General features: G+C 30.8%; 1 protein-coding gene across 1 annotated transcript in view; it reads right to left on the bottom strand.

Moving 5' to 3' along the window:
* Positions 1 to 16,821, bottom strand: part of LOC134721353 (protein sel-1 homolog 3-like) — a 151,092-nt gene that overhangs the window by 41,824 nt on the left and 92,447 nt on the right. Inside the window, exon 16 of the mRNA XM_063584293.1 lies at positions 8,254 to 8,378. Coding sequence (XP_063440363.1) covers positions 8,254 to 8,378 — 125 coding nt within the window. The remainder of the gene's footprint in view (positions 1 to 8,253; positions 8,379 to 16,821) is intronic.

Here is a 16,821-nt window from a genome sequence, read left to right as displayed (position 1 = left end):
AAAGAAACCTCTGTGTGACCCATCTCGTAAAAATCCGATGATCGCAATACGCATGGATGTCCTTAAAATAAACTATTATCGGATTGTAAATATTAAACACGTGCTCAATGTCCATGCTTTTTTGTTGTTTGTTGACAACAGGTGACAATCGTTAAACTTCGGCTTCAAAACACGATCTTTAATTACCTGCCATATTTTCACAGCACTGACCGATTGAAAAAAAAATTGACGATTATACGAAATTTATGCAAAAAAAATGATACAATCGTGCACAAAAGACTAAGTTTATGATGTTTGTATACATTGGTTCAAGAATTGGGATATCATTATTTTTCACCGGTCACTCGTTTATTATGACTTTAACATACAGTTTTTAGATATGTTATAAATAACAATTAGATAAAACCGTAGCCACAGGCTTTTCCTTTGAATAAACTAGTTATTTAGTATAAATTTCCCTTGATTAAAATTCCAAAGGCAATGTTTTTCTAAACCATTATATTCATATGTTAAAATATGTACAAATCCATTTTAAATACAAGAATGTTGTTCTATATACTTGACAGTTTTGGTACGTCATTATACAATTCTTAAAAATGCTATCATTACTCTTCTGCAATAAATGGAAGCTTTTAGATTACTTCAAATGAGGTACACAAGAAAACATTTTTGATATAAATGAACATTTTAGTAGAAACTTGAAATTTTAAGAAAAAAATCATAAGAATGACTTATAACTTAATCTGGATCTTTATATATATATATATATATATATATACAACTCGTCTAAACATCAACCCAACAATGTTAGATCTGTAAATTTGCTTTCGCAAATTTTTGGTTCTTCCCTCGCCGGGATTCGAACCCATGCTACTGTGATATCGTGACACCAAATCGCCTGCACTGCAGCCGTCCCGCTAGACCACACGACCACCTGGGCTCTCAAAAAAAGAGCTTTCGGTGGCCATATGTTACCTTTCCACGTCAGTTTTAATCTAGCGGCGTACTACAGTACATGATATATAAGGCATGAAGATGTTATTGTTACAGATCAGCTAAATTATCTATAGTAAAGGATCCTACAAATTAATGTAAGATACAGTCACAGAAAATAATTATATTCATAAGTACGTCTGAGTCAGTGACAACCCTACAACAGATGTATCCATCGGATCGCCATCAATGATGGTGATACATGGCTGTGTACATAATGTATATACAACTCGTCTAAACATCAACCCAACAATGTTAGATCTGTAAATTTGCTTTCTATATATATATATATATAAAGATCACTATAATAAATGTTCTTGTGTATAGAAATATATATAGATTACTAATAAATCCAACATTTCCGGTATGAATAGTTTTAATTTATATATATATATAAACGAGTCTAAATTGAAAACTACGTTCAAACCTATGACTGCGTTGGATAAAAACCGCAGTTTTTATACGTGTGCATGTCAAACAAATTTCGTTGTAGAAGGGTCTAAAAACAGCACAAACAACATTTTCCAAAAGACCAAAAGAGTGAAAAAGTATATTTAAACAAAACGCATTTGACTAACAGGTCGAACAACTGATGTTCTTTAACCCTGCTGACTGCCATTGACGATTGCCAAATAAAATTGATCACAAGATGTAACAAAATGGATCCTAATATAAATTAAATACGTCACAGAAAAAAAAATAGTTAACTTGTGGACAGGATGTTGTGCCACAAACATTCGGTGTCAATATTTCTTTAGTACACCATATCCGGATTTCGACAATAAATGTCTCTTCAGTGATGTTAGGGATCGAAACGATATTTGGAAGGCCATATAAAAAGTACCCTCATTTTTAGAGAAAGTACCCTCATTTTTAGATTAACTCTTGAATTTTAAGAGTCAATATATAGGATGAACGGATCAGATAAACCGGAGGGAAAATATGATACATGCCCAAACAAAAAATATAAACGAGTCTAAATTGAAAACTACGTTCCAACCTATGACTGCGTTGGATAAAAACCGCAGTTTTTATACGTGTGCATGTCAAACAAATTTCGTTGTAGAAGGGTCTAAAAACAGCACAAACAACATTTTCCAAAAGACCAAAAGAGTGAAAAAGTATATTTAAACAAAACGCATTTGACTAACAGGTCGAACAACTGATGTTCTTTAATTATATATATATGTAAAGTTTTTAAATTGTTAACACATACAAAAAAAATGCAATCAAGTTTTCAGTATTGAAAGTCTAATAGTTAAAAAATGAATGTCTTAAGAATATTTTTTTACACAAATCTTGTTCAAATGTTTTCATTGTAAAAAAGTGAACGTTCATGTATATAAGTATGCATCAGGTTTATTCCATTCTAGCCTGCTGTCATAACTATTACTTACTTGTCTTTAGATAAAAGTAGTTAAAATGTAATTAATTACATTTGAAATATAATTGTAAAGTAATTAACTACCTTTGCAAATCAATGTAATTGTGATGTTATAAATTACATTTAAAAATCAATGTAATTGAAATGCAATTGATTACTTTGGCATGTAAGTGACCCTAGGTCTGATTCATCTCATTTTAAACTTTGTTTATTTTGTGAATGTTACGGTTAATTTTTAGAATCAGGGATTATCTCTGATTTTGTCAAGGATTTTGTAGAATCACTGGTAATTTTAGTGATTATGTATAAGTTATAAAATTTTCAGGAATTATGCATCATCATTTGAAAAATTTTCAGGAATTTTACAAAAGAACTGGAATGAAGACACAATTAGAAAAAAAATCAGGGATTATTCATAATATCTGGAATGAAGAAACAATAAATGAAAGTAAATTTATTTATCTATAATATTATATTTGAACATCTTTCGAAACATTTATACAAATTTTTTTTAAGAAACACTTTATTTTTCCTCAAAATGCACTTAAATTGGATTCGATATCTCAAGGCTATGGTTTCGGGTTTTTTTGGGGAGTAAAATAAAGGAGGGTCGTTGCAAAACAACGAATAAGCGTAGCAAATTTATAATGATAAAGAGTCTAAGTTTACATATTATCAAATTAGGGAAAACACTCCACAGTAAAGGAATAAAACTAAAAAAATAGACAAAAATGAGAATAAAGAATAAAAAAATGAGAATAGAGAATAAACAATTCATTCGTAGTCGAAACCATTCTGTAAATATGCATACTTATATACATGAATTTACTTATTTCATAAATGTAAATGACGGCTTTAAACTACATTGTCACTTTGGATAACAGCTATTATGAGGGTCTAGATTTAACTCTTAACTCTTTAATTTTTAGATAAATAGTTTCTTTATAATTTGTTTATTTTACTCATTATTCTGTATTCTGAACATTTTTATTCTCTTTTCTCATTTTTGTCTATTTTTTTAGTTTTATTCCTTTACTTTGGAGTGTTTCCCCTAATTTGAAATTATTATGGATTTCATAAAATCAATGTAAATATTGCTTGGAAATATATAGGTTGCATTTAATCAATACAGCTGTTTCTCAAACTACGCCTCCTTTAGGATAATTAATTCTGTTGACGTACTGGTTCCCAGATGTGATCTCTATGTTTTATCTCGTAGAGACATTAGTTGGTAATGTTACCAGTAAATATGCATATGCATTTTGGTCAAATTGTAATCTATAGGAACCCTACACAGTTTAAACTCTTAAAAGTTCGGCGCATATCAATGTTGAAAATAATCCCTATATTTTTTACCTTTAAAAAAATAGTAGTGCCTACGAACTTCTTATTCCAGGATATAATTTTTTTTCAAAACTTCAAGGTACATTTTTAGCTGAAAAAGGAGATCTTATAGAAAATTGCATTGCAGATATTTCCAGATATGCAACCTATAGAATCCCTCATTACAAGTTCAAACTTGATATTAGAAATATGTGTTTTTTTCCTGAATATAGAATGACAAATTCTTTTCATTTATTTTTTCTTCTAATAAACACTTCTAGTTTAAACTAGTGTACAGTAATTATGAATGAAATGATATGAACTGATATTGATACTACAGTTTACTTATTCTTTGCCTAATAAGCTTTGGTGACACTACTGTCACATAATTGGCCTGCATTTCGACAGACACATCTGTTTTCGTTACATCTATTCTTTCCAGAACATTCACATTCTAAAATATTGTAAATCACAAATGGAAGACAGTTTAACTGCGTGTGTGAAAGATATGAAATTTTCAATAGATACAGCGGACGGACTCAAAACAGAGAATCAGTTGTGGTAAAACAATGTAAAACTGGTTTCTAGTGTGTGCATTTAACTAAATTCCATCTTTGGAAGCAAGACGACAACCTTTCTCTGACTTTCTATGGACAATTGCCATGATATTTATTGTGTCGCTCTATCCACGCCCAAGAAACTCTTTTAGACTGACTTAACATACGATTTGCTTATTATTCCATTGGTTGAGAAGCGTTGGCAGGTTTATTTCAATGACCGTTTTCGTATTATTGCTTTTGACTGATACTCTTCAGTTATAGCATCGCTTCCACTCAAAGCATGTACAGTTTGAACAAGTAGTACAATAAATTAAATTCACTTACTAAGTATTAATATAAAAGGTTAAATTAACCTCAAATTGGTTGAGGGTAACTGATGTTTGCTTTTTTTTAAAGAGTTTTTGAATTTTCCAATAAAAAGTGTTTTTTTTTTTAAATCCCTATAATTTAATTGGAGAATCTGTAAAAAAGATCTTAAATTATTTCAGTGATTTTGTTAAATCCCAAATAAAAATCAGGGATTTTACAAAATCACTAATCAGGTCAGTGTTATACAATATCCCTAAAAAATCACTGATTATACAAATTCACTGTAACATATATACATATACATATATATGTTCCGGACCATATGAGTATCTGGCCCATACGCGTATGGTCATGACCATATGGGTATATACTCATATGGTCGGACCGTACGCGTATGGTCGGGGTAATCAACACGTATTGTTTTAAACTCTTTATAAGGTGTGACTCTTCTGTTTGTTACGTCACTTAAATGTCAGTTTATTATATATGAAAAAATACTTATAAAAAAAGAACCAGTTTCACACAGTTAATATTTCTTACTATTTGTAAGTACAATTATGAGAAGATGTCAAAATCAAATGAACATTGTTTAAAAGGAATTTTATTGTTTAAAGTAGAAGAGGGACGAACGATCCCAAAGGGAAAGTAGGTGACATCACCGGCAAGGATCATGATACTTTTTAAAGATCATGATATTTTTTTATTTTAATTTTTTTTTATTTATTAAAAATGTGTGTTTCTATATTTTTTTCTATTTTTTATTTCTATACTTCTATTTAACTCATATTTGTTAGATTACTTTTTATCACTTTTTATGCTTACAAAAATTTAAATGTGGCTATCTGTATTTCACATGATCGGTCAAAAAACCTTAATCTCAATTGTTTTCTTCTGTTGTTGGTTCACTCTGAATTTCCTACAAATGTGGCCGATCATCAAGTAGGAATCCCTATATGTTCAACCACATTTAAATCTATTAGAATTATGAATATTTCACTTTTAACATTTTATCTTTTACCTCAATTAAACCGTATAAATCTAGATTTATACATGTATCAACTTTCTAAATGTCAACTTTCAACCATCGTGTAAAGTCTTGTTAGTAAAACATGATGTTGATGAAGCATCTTTCATCTGAAAATACTATTCAGCATAACTACCCTTCAACTGAGTCGCAAGCTCATGCAATTTATGTTTTCATTCAGATTAGGTTTTTCTAGTTGATTTGAAGAAACCAACAATAAATGCACTATTTTTTCAGATTAGGACTAGTTTTCTAAATTGTAGAGGGTGAATAGATGTTACATTTTTTAAATTAACATGTTAACTTTATGAATAGTCAACATGAATAAATGTATTAACGTTTGAAGTTATTTATTTTAAAGATTTACAGGGGACAATTTGTCATTCATGCAATCTCTTTTAAAATAATTTTTGTCTCGCCAGCGACTATAGAACTTATTTCTATGAGAGAAGACCATTCGGTTATTATAATTAGTCATGATACTCAGACAGTTTTAGTTTATATGATTTATAAATATTTGCGGTGAGGTTGTGATGTTAACTCTCGTCTTTAACTGAGAGATGTATATTAATTGACTTCTTAGAATTGTTGATACATACGATTTTTGACATTTGGAAAATGACATGTCTAAAAATTGGAAATACTTGGAAAACATTTCTTTCAGAAGCTTCATTAGTTGTGTATTTACTTGATAAATCATCAACACTCTACTATAAAACTTAGGAATGATTAATGGTGAGCGAGAAAATAGAAATCTATGCACTTAGTTTGAATTATATAAAATTATATACAGAGGTGAAAGATATGGAAAGCCACAGTGAACCCCCCGATTATTATTATTATTATTATTTTTTCCCATTAAAAATACATATATACAAATAAATCTTCGGCTTTGACAATCCCGCCGATTATTATAATTTTTACAATCTTCGGCTTTTTCAAAATCTTCGGCTTTTCAAAATCTATGGCTTTTCAAATTCGTCGGCTTTTTAAAATCTACGGCTTTTCAATATCTACGGCTTTTCAAAATCTTCGGCTTTTCAAAATCTTCGGCTTTTTAAAATCTTCGGCTTTTCAAAATCTTCGGCTTTTCAAAATCTACGGCTTTTCAAAATCTTCGGCTTTTCAAAATCTACGGCTTTTCAAAATCGGCGGCTTTTGAATATCTACGGCTTTTCAAAATCTACGGCTTTTCAAAATCTTCGGCTTTTCAATATCTACGGCTTTTCAAAATTTTGGGAAGATATTTAAAAATTGACGTTTTTCAAACCGGTAACTAATGGTTCTGAGGAAATTATTTGCGTAGATATTCGTTTGATGGAGTAAAGGAAAATAGTTCCGAAAGGCACTGTACGGAGTTAGGTTCCGCGTCTGCATTTTATGATAATAATCGTCGGTGAATTTTTAAAAGCCGAAGATTATGAAAAGCCGTAGATTTTTAAAAAGCCGAAGATTTTGAAAAGCCGTAGATTTTGAAAAGCCGTAGATATTGAAAAGCCGATGATTTTGAAAAGCCGTAGATTTTAAAAAGCCGAAGATTTTGAAAAGCCGTAGATATTGAAAAGCCGATGATTTTGAAAAGCCGTAGATTTTAAAAAGCCGAAGATTTTGAAAAGCCGAAGATATTGAAAAGCCGATGATTTTGAAAAGCCGTAGATTTTAAAAAGCCGAAGATTTTGAAAAGCCGAAGATTTTGAAAAGCCGTAGATATTGAAAAGCCGTAGATTTTAAAAAGCCGACGAATTTGAAAAGCCATAGATTTTGAAAAGCCGAAGATTTTGAAAAAGCCGAAGATTGTAAAAATTATAATAATCGGCGGGATTGTCAAAGCCGAAGATTTATTTGTATCCATGTATGTTTAAGGGAAAATAATAATAATAATAATAATAATCGGGGGGTTCACTGTGGCTTTCCATAGTAAGACATATATGACTACGTGTTTTAATGTCATAGTCGGATGTGAAGAAGTTATTTCCTATATTGAATAATATGTTTCTTAACTTAGCTTTATTGTTAATTTGGAAAAGAAAATAAAATGCATGTAAAACGTAAAGCACAAAAATACTGAACTCCGAGGGAAATTCAAAACGGATAGTCCCTAACCAAATAGCAAAATAAAAAGCCTAAACTCATCAAACGTATGAATAACAACTGTCATATACCTTCCGTGTTACAGGTATTTTCTTATGTTCAAAATGATTTAATAGCTTACTAAACCTCTAATTTGTGTGACAGACGCCGAAAATCGTTAATCAGATGACAAAAATAGTTATGTCTGCTTTTAAAAGAAATGTGTGTGTTCTCATGGTCCAGTTGCACCCCCTTTTTTTCTCCATAGCAAATGCTATTTCTATACCAATATCGTAAAGTGTCTGCCTCAAACAGACTTGGATCTTTGTTTTCCACCAAATCAAACCCTAAAGTGCAACAGTATGTCCTTTTACATTAAATGTACAAATTTCAAACTGGATTATCCGAAGTAAGTCATGAAGATATATTCTTTTTAATCATCTTTTGAAGGTTTATTACAAAACTGACTTTGGGTCAAACTTTTAAGGAAAATCAACGAGAGTTCCTATCTATATAATATGCATTAAATGTGTATGATTGTTGTGTTTGTAATAGTCCCTATCAATACCAAACTAATGAAAACTACATACTCGACGCCTATCTGTATATGTCTTCGATGTCTTGAAGTTCCTTTCATATTCAAAGAAGCAACTTGTATTCCTGCATCGATTTGGTTTCTAGCTCCAGCAAAGTTAAAGTATGCCAATGCTTTATCCTAATAAATATTAAAGTTTACGTCTTCAAAGTTTTAATGGTGTGTATCAAACAGTCTCAGTTTTAAATAACCAATAACAAAATTCAAATAATATTTATACCTGAGTGCGTATGATATGTGTTTCGGTAAAATATCCTTCATTAATAACCAACTGCTCGGAACCAAACACGTAATACTAGTAATTGAAGAAACATTTGATACAAAAATCCCTTAAGAGTTAAAGCCGTCAAAAAGATCTTAAATCGTTTTGTTATAAATAAGGTCGTTAGTTTTCACAATTGCCGACTATATATATATACATATACATAAGTACGTCTGTCTGTGACAACTCTACAACAGATTTATCCATCGGATCACCAGCAATAATGGTGATACATAGCTGTGTACATTATGTATATAAAACTCGTCCAAACATCAACTTAACAATGTTAGATCTGTAAATTTGCTTTCGCAATTTTTTTGTTTTTCCCTCGCCGGGATTCGAACCCATGCTACTGTGATACCGTGACACCAAATCGCCTGCACTGTAGTCGTACCTCTAGACCACACGACCACCTGGGCTTCACTGCCAAAGCAAATTTACAGATCTAACATTGTTAGGTTGATGTTTAGACGAGTTGTATAAACATATCTATATATATGCGGTATTTGTTTTTGTCATTGTTGAACGCCGTACGGTTGCCAATGATTGCTTGAATCCATTTTATTTGAACTTTTATTAATACTTCTCTCATTGGAAATCATACCACATCTCCTTTTTAGCTCATGGGTGCCCGAAGATATCCGTGTGAGTTTATGTCATCACTTAGCCTTCGTGGTCGTCCGTTGTCTGTCGTCTTCGTCGTCGTAAACCAATTAAAAATTTTCTCCTTTCAAATTCCTGGGCCAAATACCTCCAAACTTTAAATTACTTTTCTTAGGGTGTCTAGTTAATAAATTGTATCAGAGTTTTGATTAATCAACAAACATGACAATAAATGCATCATAGGGGTCACAAAAAAGTAGAATAGCAAAACATCCGAACTCAATACGAAAAATCAAAAGGCAAAATCAAAAGCTCAAAGAAATCAAACGAATGGATAACAACTGTCATACTCATGACTTTGCGTTTTCTTATGCAGAAAATGGTGGATTAAACCTACTTTTATGCCTGGTCATATATCTGAAAAACTAAAGCATTTTCAGCAAATCTGACATGGTTTAAAATTGTTCTTTTTTTTGTTTTTTAAATTAATCAAAGTTTTATTGCACTTTTGCTGTTAACAAAAAAAAAAAAAAAAAAAAAAAAAAAAAAAAAAAAACAATTTACTCAATCTACAGCTTCAATTACATGTAAGTATCCCTTAAACTAGTCATTGAATATTTAGGGAAAAATATTCAATAAGTATATCTATAAAATTAGTTGCATTTATTACATACATAATAGTCATAATAGCAGTTCTACAGAGTATAATTTCATACCGGAATACGGTACGTTTCTTAACCTAAACTGTATATGATTTATTTATTGAAGCTTCACTGAACCGTAAAATTGATGATGATCCTTGATACTGACAGCATGACTTTTCAGCCGACAGTAGAATTTTGTTTGTTAGTTTACTCCGTGTAATTGTGAAAAGGAGTCTTAAATTATTAGGTAAGACCGTTGTTTTTTCCACACATTATATGAACAACATATTTTTTTCAGTAAATGGTATTTTTTGCGATCAAACCAAAGATCAAGAGAAAAGATCGAAAGTACACGTGGTATAAATTATTAACGATACATGAATGCAGTATCCAAGCATTGTATTGTGTAAACTAATAACAATATTAATTCAGTGTAGCTATAATAGATATGATAAATTATATATAAACATGATAAAAGAGTAGAATAGCGAATTTCATTTGATGCATAAATTGTATCACCTGACCGGACACATGCATGTCCTGTGCAGTCATGAACTAACTAGGTCACAGCTTGAATTCATTCACAATTATAAAAATTCGAAATATTCCAAAGTTTTAAGTATGATTCTCTGATTTTTTTTCCCTCTAATTTTATTTATATTAATTATATCCCTGATTTCATTTTGGAATATTTTAAAAATATCAATGACCTTGTCTTTCTTGTCAGACATGTTATATGCTTTATAAATTGAAAAGTAAATTATAGTTAATAAATATTTCATATCAAAATAATCTTCATCTTCAATTTTATAGCCAGTTACTAAACTTTGAAGACTGAATATATACTTTTCAATTTTTAATAGTGCTAAAAGCTGTTCAACTTTGTGCCAATACTGAACATTATATGAACAGGAAAAAAAAGAAGTGTTCATAATCATCATGTTGTTTACAATGGAAGCACAAACTACTCGGTACTATTTTCCAATTATAAAGTAATTCATTACAGGCTAATATATAATGCATTATTTTCCATTTAAACATTTTAAATTTGTTGTTTTCAAGGTAGTTAAAAATAAAGTTGAATGTGGATTTAAATTTTGTAGACATTTTTTTATGCAGAATTCTTTCCCATATTAAAATTCCTGTTCGTTTATCATTTGTAAATTGACTTTGTAGGGACGTGTATATTTCTTTATTGGTCGAGTCTGGTGAAATTTCATGTTTTAGTAGGATATTTAAGTTTACTGATTTCTTTATATTGACATCAGTTTTATAAGAACTGTCTTGTTTTAAAATATTTTGCCAGTGCTTTGGTATAGCTTTTTTAACTATAGAAAATTCTCTAATCCAATCTTGTTTATTCTTAAGATTTTTTAAAACAGTTTTTGATGAGATGTGTCCGTTTTCGTCTATTATATTATTGATGTACAAAATATTACTGCTAATCCAATTTTAAAAAAACAGACATTTCCCATTTTCTTTGATAAGATTATTTCCCCATATAATTTGTTTTCTAACTTCAAGAAAGTTTTTAGGAGTGATAGTTTGACCTCCTTTTACTTCTACCCAGGTTTTAATTAATTGTTTATAGAATTCAGGCAAGGATTTATACTCTATTTTATTAAGCAAATTTACATTTGTTAAATTCATTCTGAATAAAAGAAAATCTTTCCCAAATTTATTAAGATAAAATCTTGGAATAATTTTCCAGTTATCATTATCGTTTTTTAATAGTTTTGAAACCCATCTAATTTGCAAGGATTTTATATAGGAGTCTAAATCTATCATTTTAATCCTCCATCAAGGTTTGGCTTACACAATATAGAGCGTTTAATTCTGTCTTTTTTTCCGCTCCATATAAAACTATATATTAAATTTTTGAACTTTTGTTTTATTTCATGTGTTATTATCATACATGATGCTGTGTATGTTAGGTTTGGTAAAATTAGGGATTTTACTACAGTAATTTTTCCTATTAATGTTAAGTTGCGTTTGTTCCATCCTTGAATCAATTTTTCACATTTATCTATTTGTTTCTCTGTGTTTAATTTTTGACATTCTTGATGATTGTATCCAAAGTATATTCCTAGACTTTTAATGTGGTCTTGTTTCCAGTTTATATTTTCAAATTTATCTTTTGACTTTTTAAATTTGCCAAGCCATAAGCCTTCTGTTTTGTTTCTATTCAGTTTGAGCCCAGAAAGGCTTCCAAAAGTTTCAATGATATTAAGGGCAATACTTATATCTTTGTGTGTTTTTAAAAACAATTCAGTATCATCTGCCAGTTGACATATTTTTAGTGAGCATGATTTTCCATCTAATTTGATTTCAAATCCTTTTAATTCTTTATTTTCTCTTAATTTAATTGCCATTATTTCAACACACAATACAAAAATTAACGAGGAAAACGGACATCCTTGTCTAATCCCACGAAATGAATTGAAGGGGGCAGACACCCATCCATTATTTAAAATACATCCTTTTATGTCTGTATACATAGTTTCAACCCATTGTATGAATTCTTTTTTAAAACCAAATTTTTTTAAAGATTCAAACATAAAGCACCACTCAAGTGAGTCGAAAGCTTTAGTAAAGTCTAAAAATAAAATTGCACCATCTACATTAAACTTTTCAGAATAATCAATAATGTCTTGGATTTGTCTTATGTTAAAACCTATGTATCTGTTTTTTATGTAACCTTTTTGATCAGAGTGAATAACTTTTGGTAGTACTGATTTTAGTCGTTGCGCTAAGGCATAAGCTTGTAATTTAACATCATAGTTTAATAATGTAATAGGTCTATAGTTATCAAGGGAGAGGGGATCATTTTTTTTTTAAACAAAAGAGATATGGCTCCAATTTTTTGGGAGTTTGTTAATTCTCCTTTTTTATAGCAATAGTTGAAAACTTGTACTATGAAATCTTTAATCTGTTCCCAAAATTTTCTATAAAACTCCACGTTCAGTCCGTCCAGCCCTGTGGCCTTGTTTAATTTCATCTTAAATATAGCCTCTGTGCATTCCCTTATAGTAATTTTTCCCTCGCATGTATTACTTTCAGATTCATTTATTATTTTACTTTCTTTGATAGTTTCAAAGTATTGTTTTACCTTTTCTGTATCAGGTTTTGTTGAAGTGTATAATTTAGTATAATAATTGACTTCCAAATTTAGTATTTTGTTTTGGTCATATGTTACTTGATTATTTTCATCATACAGTTGAGTTATAGTTTTTTTTACTTTGTCGTGTTTTTTCTAGACCAAGAAAAAAATATGTGTTTTTCTCCCCTTCTTCTAGCCATTTTACGCGTGATCTAATTTGATTTCCTTTAATTTTTTCATTATATAAACTTGCTAATTGTTTTTCAATGTTTTCTTTTAGGTTGACTTTCTTCTTATTTATATAATTATCACAATCAATTTCTTCAGATAAGGGTTTTAATGTATTTTCTAGAATTTCAATAGAATATTTTTTTATATTCGCCTTTAATTTGCAGTATTGGATGGAATAATCCCTTACCTCAACTTTAAAGTTATCCCATAAAATATCTAGGTTGAGAGATGTTTCTGATTTTATTTTATATGTATCAATCAATTTGGAAATATTTTTTTGATACTGTTCATCATCCAGGATGCTGCTATTTAATTTCCAGTAACCTCGCCCTTTTGAGGTTCTATTAATGTTGATTTTTAATGAAACCGCGTAATGCTCCGTGTGTTGTAGAGCTATTGGTCTTATGTCGCATGTAATGCAATTTTTTTTAACTTCATGACTTACTAAAAAGGAATCAATTCTTGTAGATTCTGATAAGTTTTTCCTTCTCCAGGTAAATTGGGTTTTATTTATGTTTTTGCTTCTCCACACATCAGTTAGTTTAAGATTCTTGATAAACATTTTAAGGTTATGAACTGGTTAATCAAATTTTTTATTTCCTATTTTTTTCTTTGTGTCAGTTTTAGATTATATGTCGTTGAAGTTGCCTCCAATTATTGACTGGCCAATACTGTGATTTTCAATTATTTTGTTTACTGATTTAAAAAAGGTGTTTCTTACTTTACAATTATAAGGTGCATATTAGGTTCACTAATGTATATAAATTGTCATCTATTTCTATATTAACTAAAATGAATCTACCTTCAGAATCTTTATATTGGTCAATAATCTAAAGTTTAATCTGCTTTTTATCCATATGGCAACCCCTCTTGCATTACTTAACCCGTTACTAAAGATTACTTCACCTTTGAATTCTTGTTTTAGCTTTGGTTCTAAAATTTGAGTGGAATGCGTTTCTTGTAGGAATACTATATTACATTTTTGTTGGTTAGCCCATTCAATAATTCTATTTCTTTTTTCAGGTTTTTGTAACCCGTTGGTATTTACAGTGCAGACATGGATACAGTTTTTGTTTGTCATTTTGTGTTAATGTTAGGAAGGTAAGTTAGATAATTACAGAGTTCTGTTGTGGTTTAAAATTGTTCAATAGGTCGAAATCTACAAGGATTTAAATTTACAGATGAACCGAACAACCTGTTGTTGGTTTGCTGCCACTAAATTAGTAATTTTAACGAAATGTGGCAGTGTTTTGTTAGTATCTTGAATATTATTATAGATAGAGATAAACTGTCCCGCAAAAAAATGTTCAACAAAGTAAAATCTTCAAATAACTTAATTTGATAAAAAAAAAATTTATTGACTCCTTGAAGAGTTATTGCCCTTTACGTAATTTGTTCATCTAAATTGCTTACTTTAAAAATCCTCTCTGCTGAATCAATTCTGACAAACTTGGACTGAATGAATTTCTGTTTATCTAGTAAAAATTTTGTATTTTATTTCCTTGTACGTCAAGAAACATAGCGACTGTGACTAAAATGTAACATAGGAGTATACTGCATTTTTTTTAATGTTTTTGGCAGAAACAAAGAACATTAAAATGGCATTAAAGAGCCCTTTGTTTTTTTTTAACATTTTGTAATATAAAATTGAAGAAGGAAATGGTGAATGTGTTAAAGCGACAACAACCTGACCAGAGAGCAGACAATATAGCACATTATGAAGTGCAAATACATGAATATTGTGTATAACCATTCACATCATCACACACCATCTTTTCAGAGTTCCAATTGTTTTTTTTATATATATATGTTGTGTACAAGATGTAAGTTTGTACAAGTTATAATTTGTACAGGGTTTTTGTACAAATTATAAGATTTTTTGTCAAAGCACAATGAACTCAAATAGTTATCAAAGGTACCAGGATTATAATTTAGTACGCCAGACGCGCGTTTCGTCTACTTAAGACTCATCAGTGACGCTCATATCGAAATAGTTATAAACCAAACACATACAAAGTTGAAGAGCATTGAGGATCAAAAATTCCAAAAAGTTGTGCCAAATACGGCTAAGGTAATCTATGCCTGGGATAAGAACATCCTTAGTTTTTCGAAAAATTCAAAATTTTGTTAACAGGAAATTTATAAAAATAACCACATAATTGATATTCATGTCAACACCAAAGTGCTGACTACTGGGCTGGTGATACCCTCGGGGACGAAACGTCCACCAGCAGAGGCATCGACCCAGTGGTGTAAATAGTTATCAAAGGTACCAGGATTATAATTTAGTACGCCAGACGCGCGTTTCGTCTACATAAGACTCATCAGTGACGCTCATATCGAAATAGTTATAAACCAAACACATACAAAGTTGAAGAGCATTGAGGATAAAAAATTCCAAAAAGTTGTGCCAAATACGGCTAAGGTAATCTATGCCTGGAATAAGAAAATCCTTAGTTTTTCGAAAAATTCAAAATTTTGTTAACAGGAAATTTATAAAAATGACCACATAATTGATATTCATGTCAACACCGAAGTGCTGACTACTGGGCTGGTGATACCCTCGGGGACGAAACGTCCACCAGCAGAGGCATCGAACCAGTGGTGTAAATAATTATCAAAGGTACCAGGATTATAATTTAGTACGCCAGACGCGCGTTTCGTCTACATAAGACTCATCAGTGACGCTCATATCGAAATAGTTATAAACCAAACACATACAAAGATGAAGAGCATTGAGGATCAAAAATTCCAAAAAGTTGTGCCAAATACGGCTAAGGTAATCTATGCCTGGGATAAGAAAATCCTTAGTTTTTCGAAAAATTCAAAATTTTGTTAACAGGAAATTTATAAAAATGACCACATAATTGATATTCATGTCAACACCGAAGTGCTGACTACTGGGCTGGTGATACCCTCGGGGACGAAACGTCCACCAGCAGAGGCACCGACCCAGTGGTGTAAATAGTTATCAAAGGTACCAGGATTATAATTTAGTACGCCAGACGCGCGTTTCGTCTACATAAGACTCATCAGTGACGCTCACATCGAAATAGTTATAAACCAAACACATACAAAGTTGGAGAGCATTGAGGATCAAAAATTCCAAAAGGTTGTGCCAAGTACGGCTAAGGTAATCTATGCCTGGGATAAGAAAATCCTTAGTTTTTCGAAAAAATCAAAATTTTCTTAACAGGATATTTATAAAAATGACCACATTATTGATATTCAAGTCAACACCGAAGTGCTGACTACTGGGATGGTGATACACTCGGGGACGAAACGTCCACCAGCAGAGGCATCGACCCAGTGGTGTAAATAGTTATCAAAGGTACCAGGATTATAATTTAGTACGCCAGACGCGCGTTTCGTCTACATAAGACTCATCAGTGACGCTCATATCGAATAGTTATAAACCAAACACATACAAAGATGAAGAGCATTGAGGATCAAAAATTCCAAAAAGTTGTGCCAAATACGGCTAAGGTAATCTATGCCTGGGATAAGAAAATCCTTAGTTTTTCGAAAAATTCAAAATTTTGTTAACAGGAAATTTATAAAAATGACCACATAATTGATATTCATGTCAACACCGAAGTGCTGACTACTGGGCTGGTGATACCCTCGGGGACGAAACGTCCACCAGCAGAGGCACCGACCCAGTGGTGTAAATAGTTATCAAAGGTACCAGGATTATAATTTAGTACGCCAGACGCGCGTTTC

This window comes from Mytilus trossulus, chromosome 6, assembly GCF_036588685.1.
Source record: "Mytilus trossulus isolate FHL-02 chromosome 6, PNRI_Mtr1.1.1.hap1, whole genome shotgun sequence".
NCBI lineage: Eukaryota > Metazoa > Mollusca > Bivalvia > Mytilida > Mytilidae > Mytilus > Mytilus trossulus.
The sequence above is the reverse complement of the archived record's forward strand: the minus strand, read 5'-3'. Positions and strand labels throughout refer to the sequence as shown.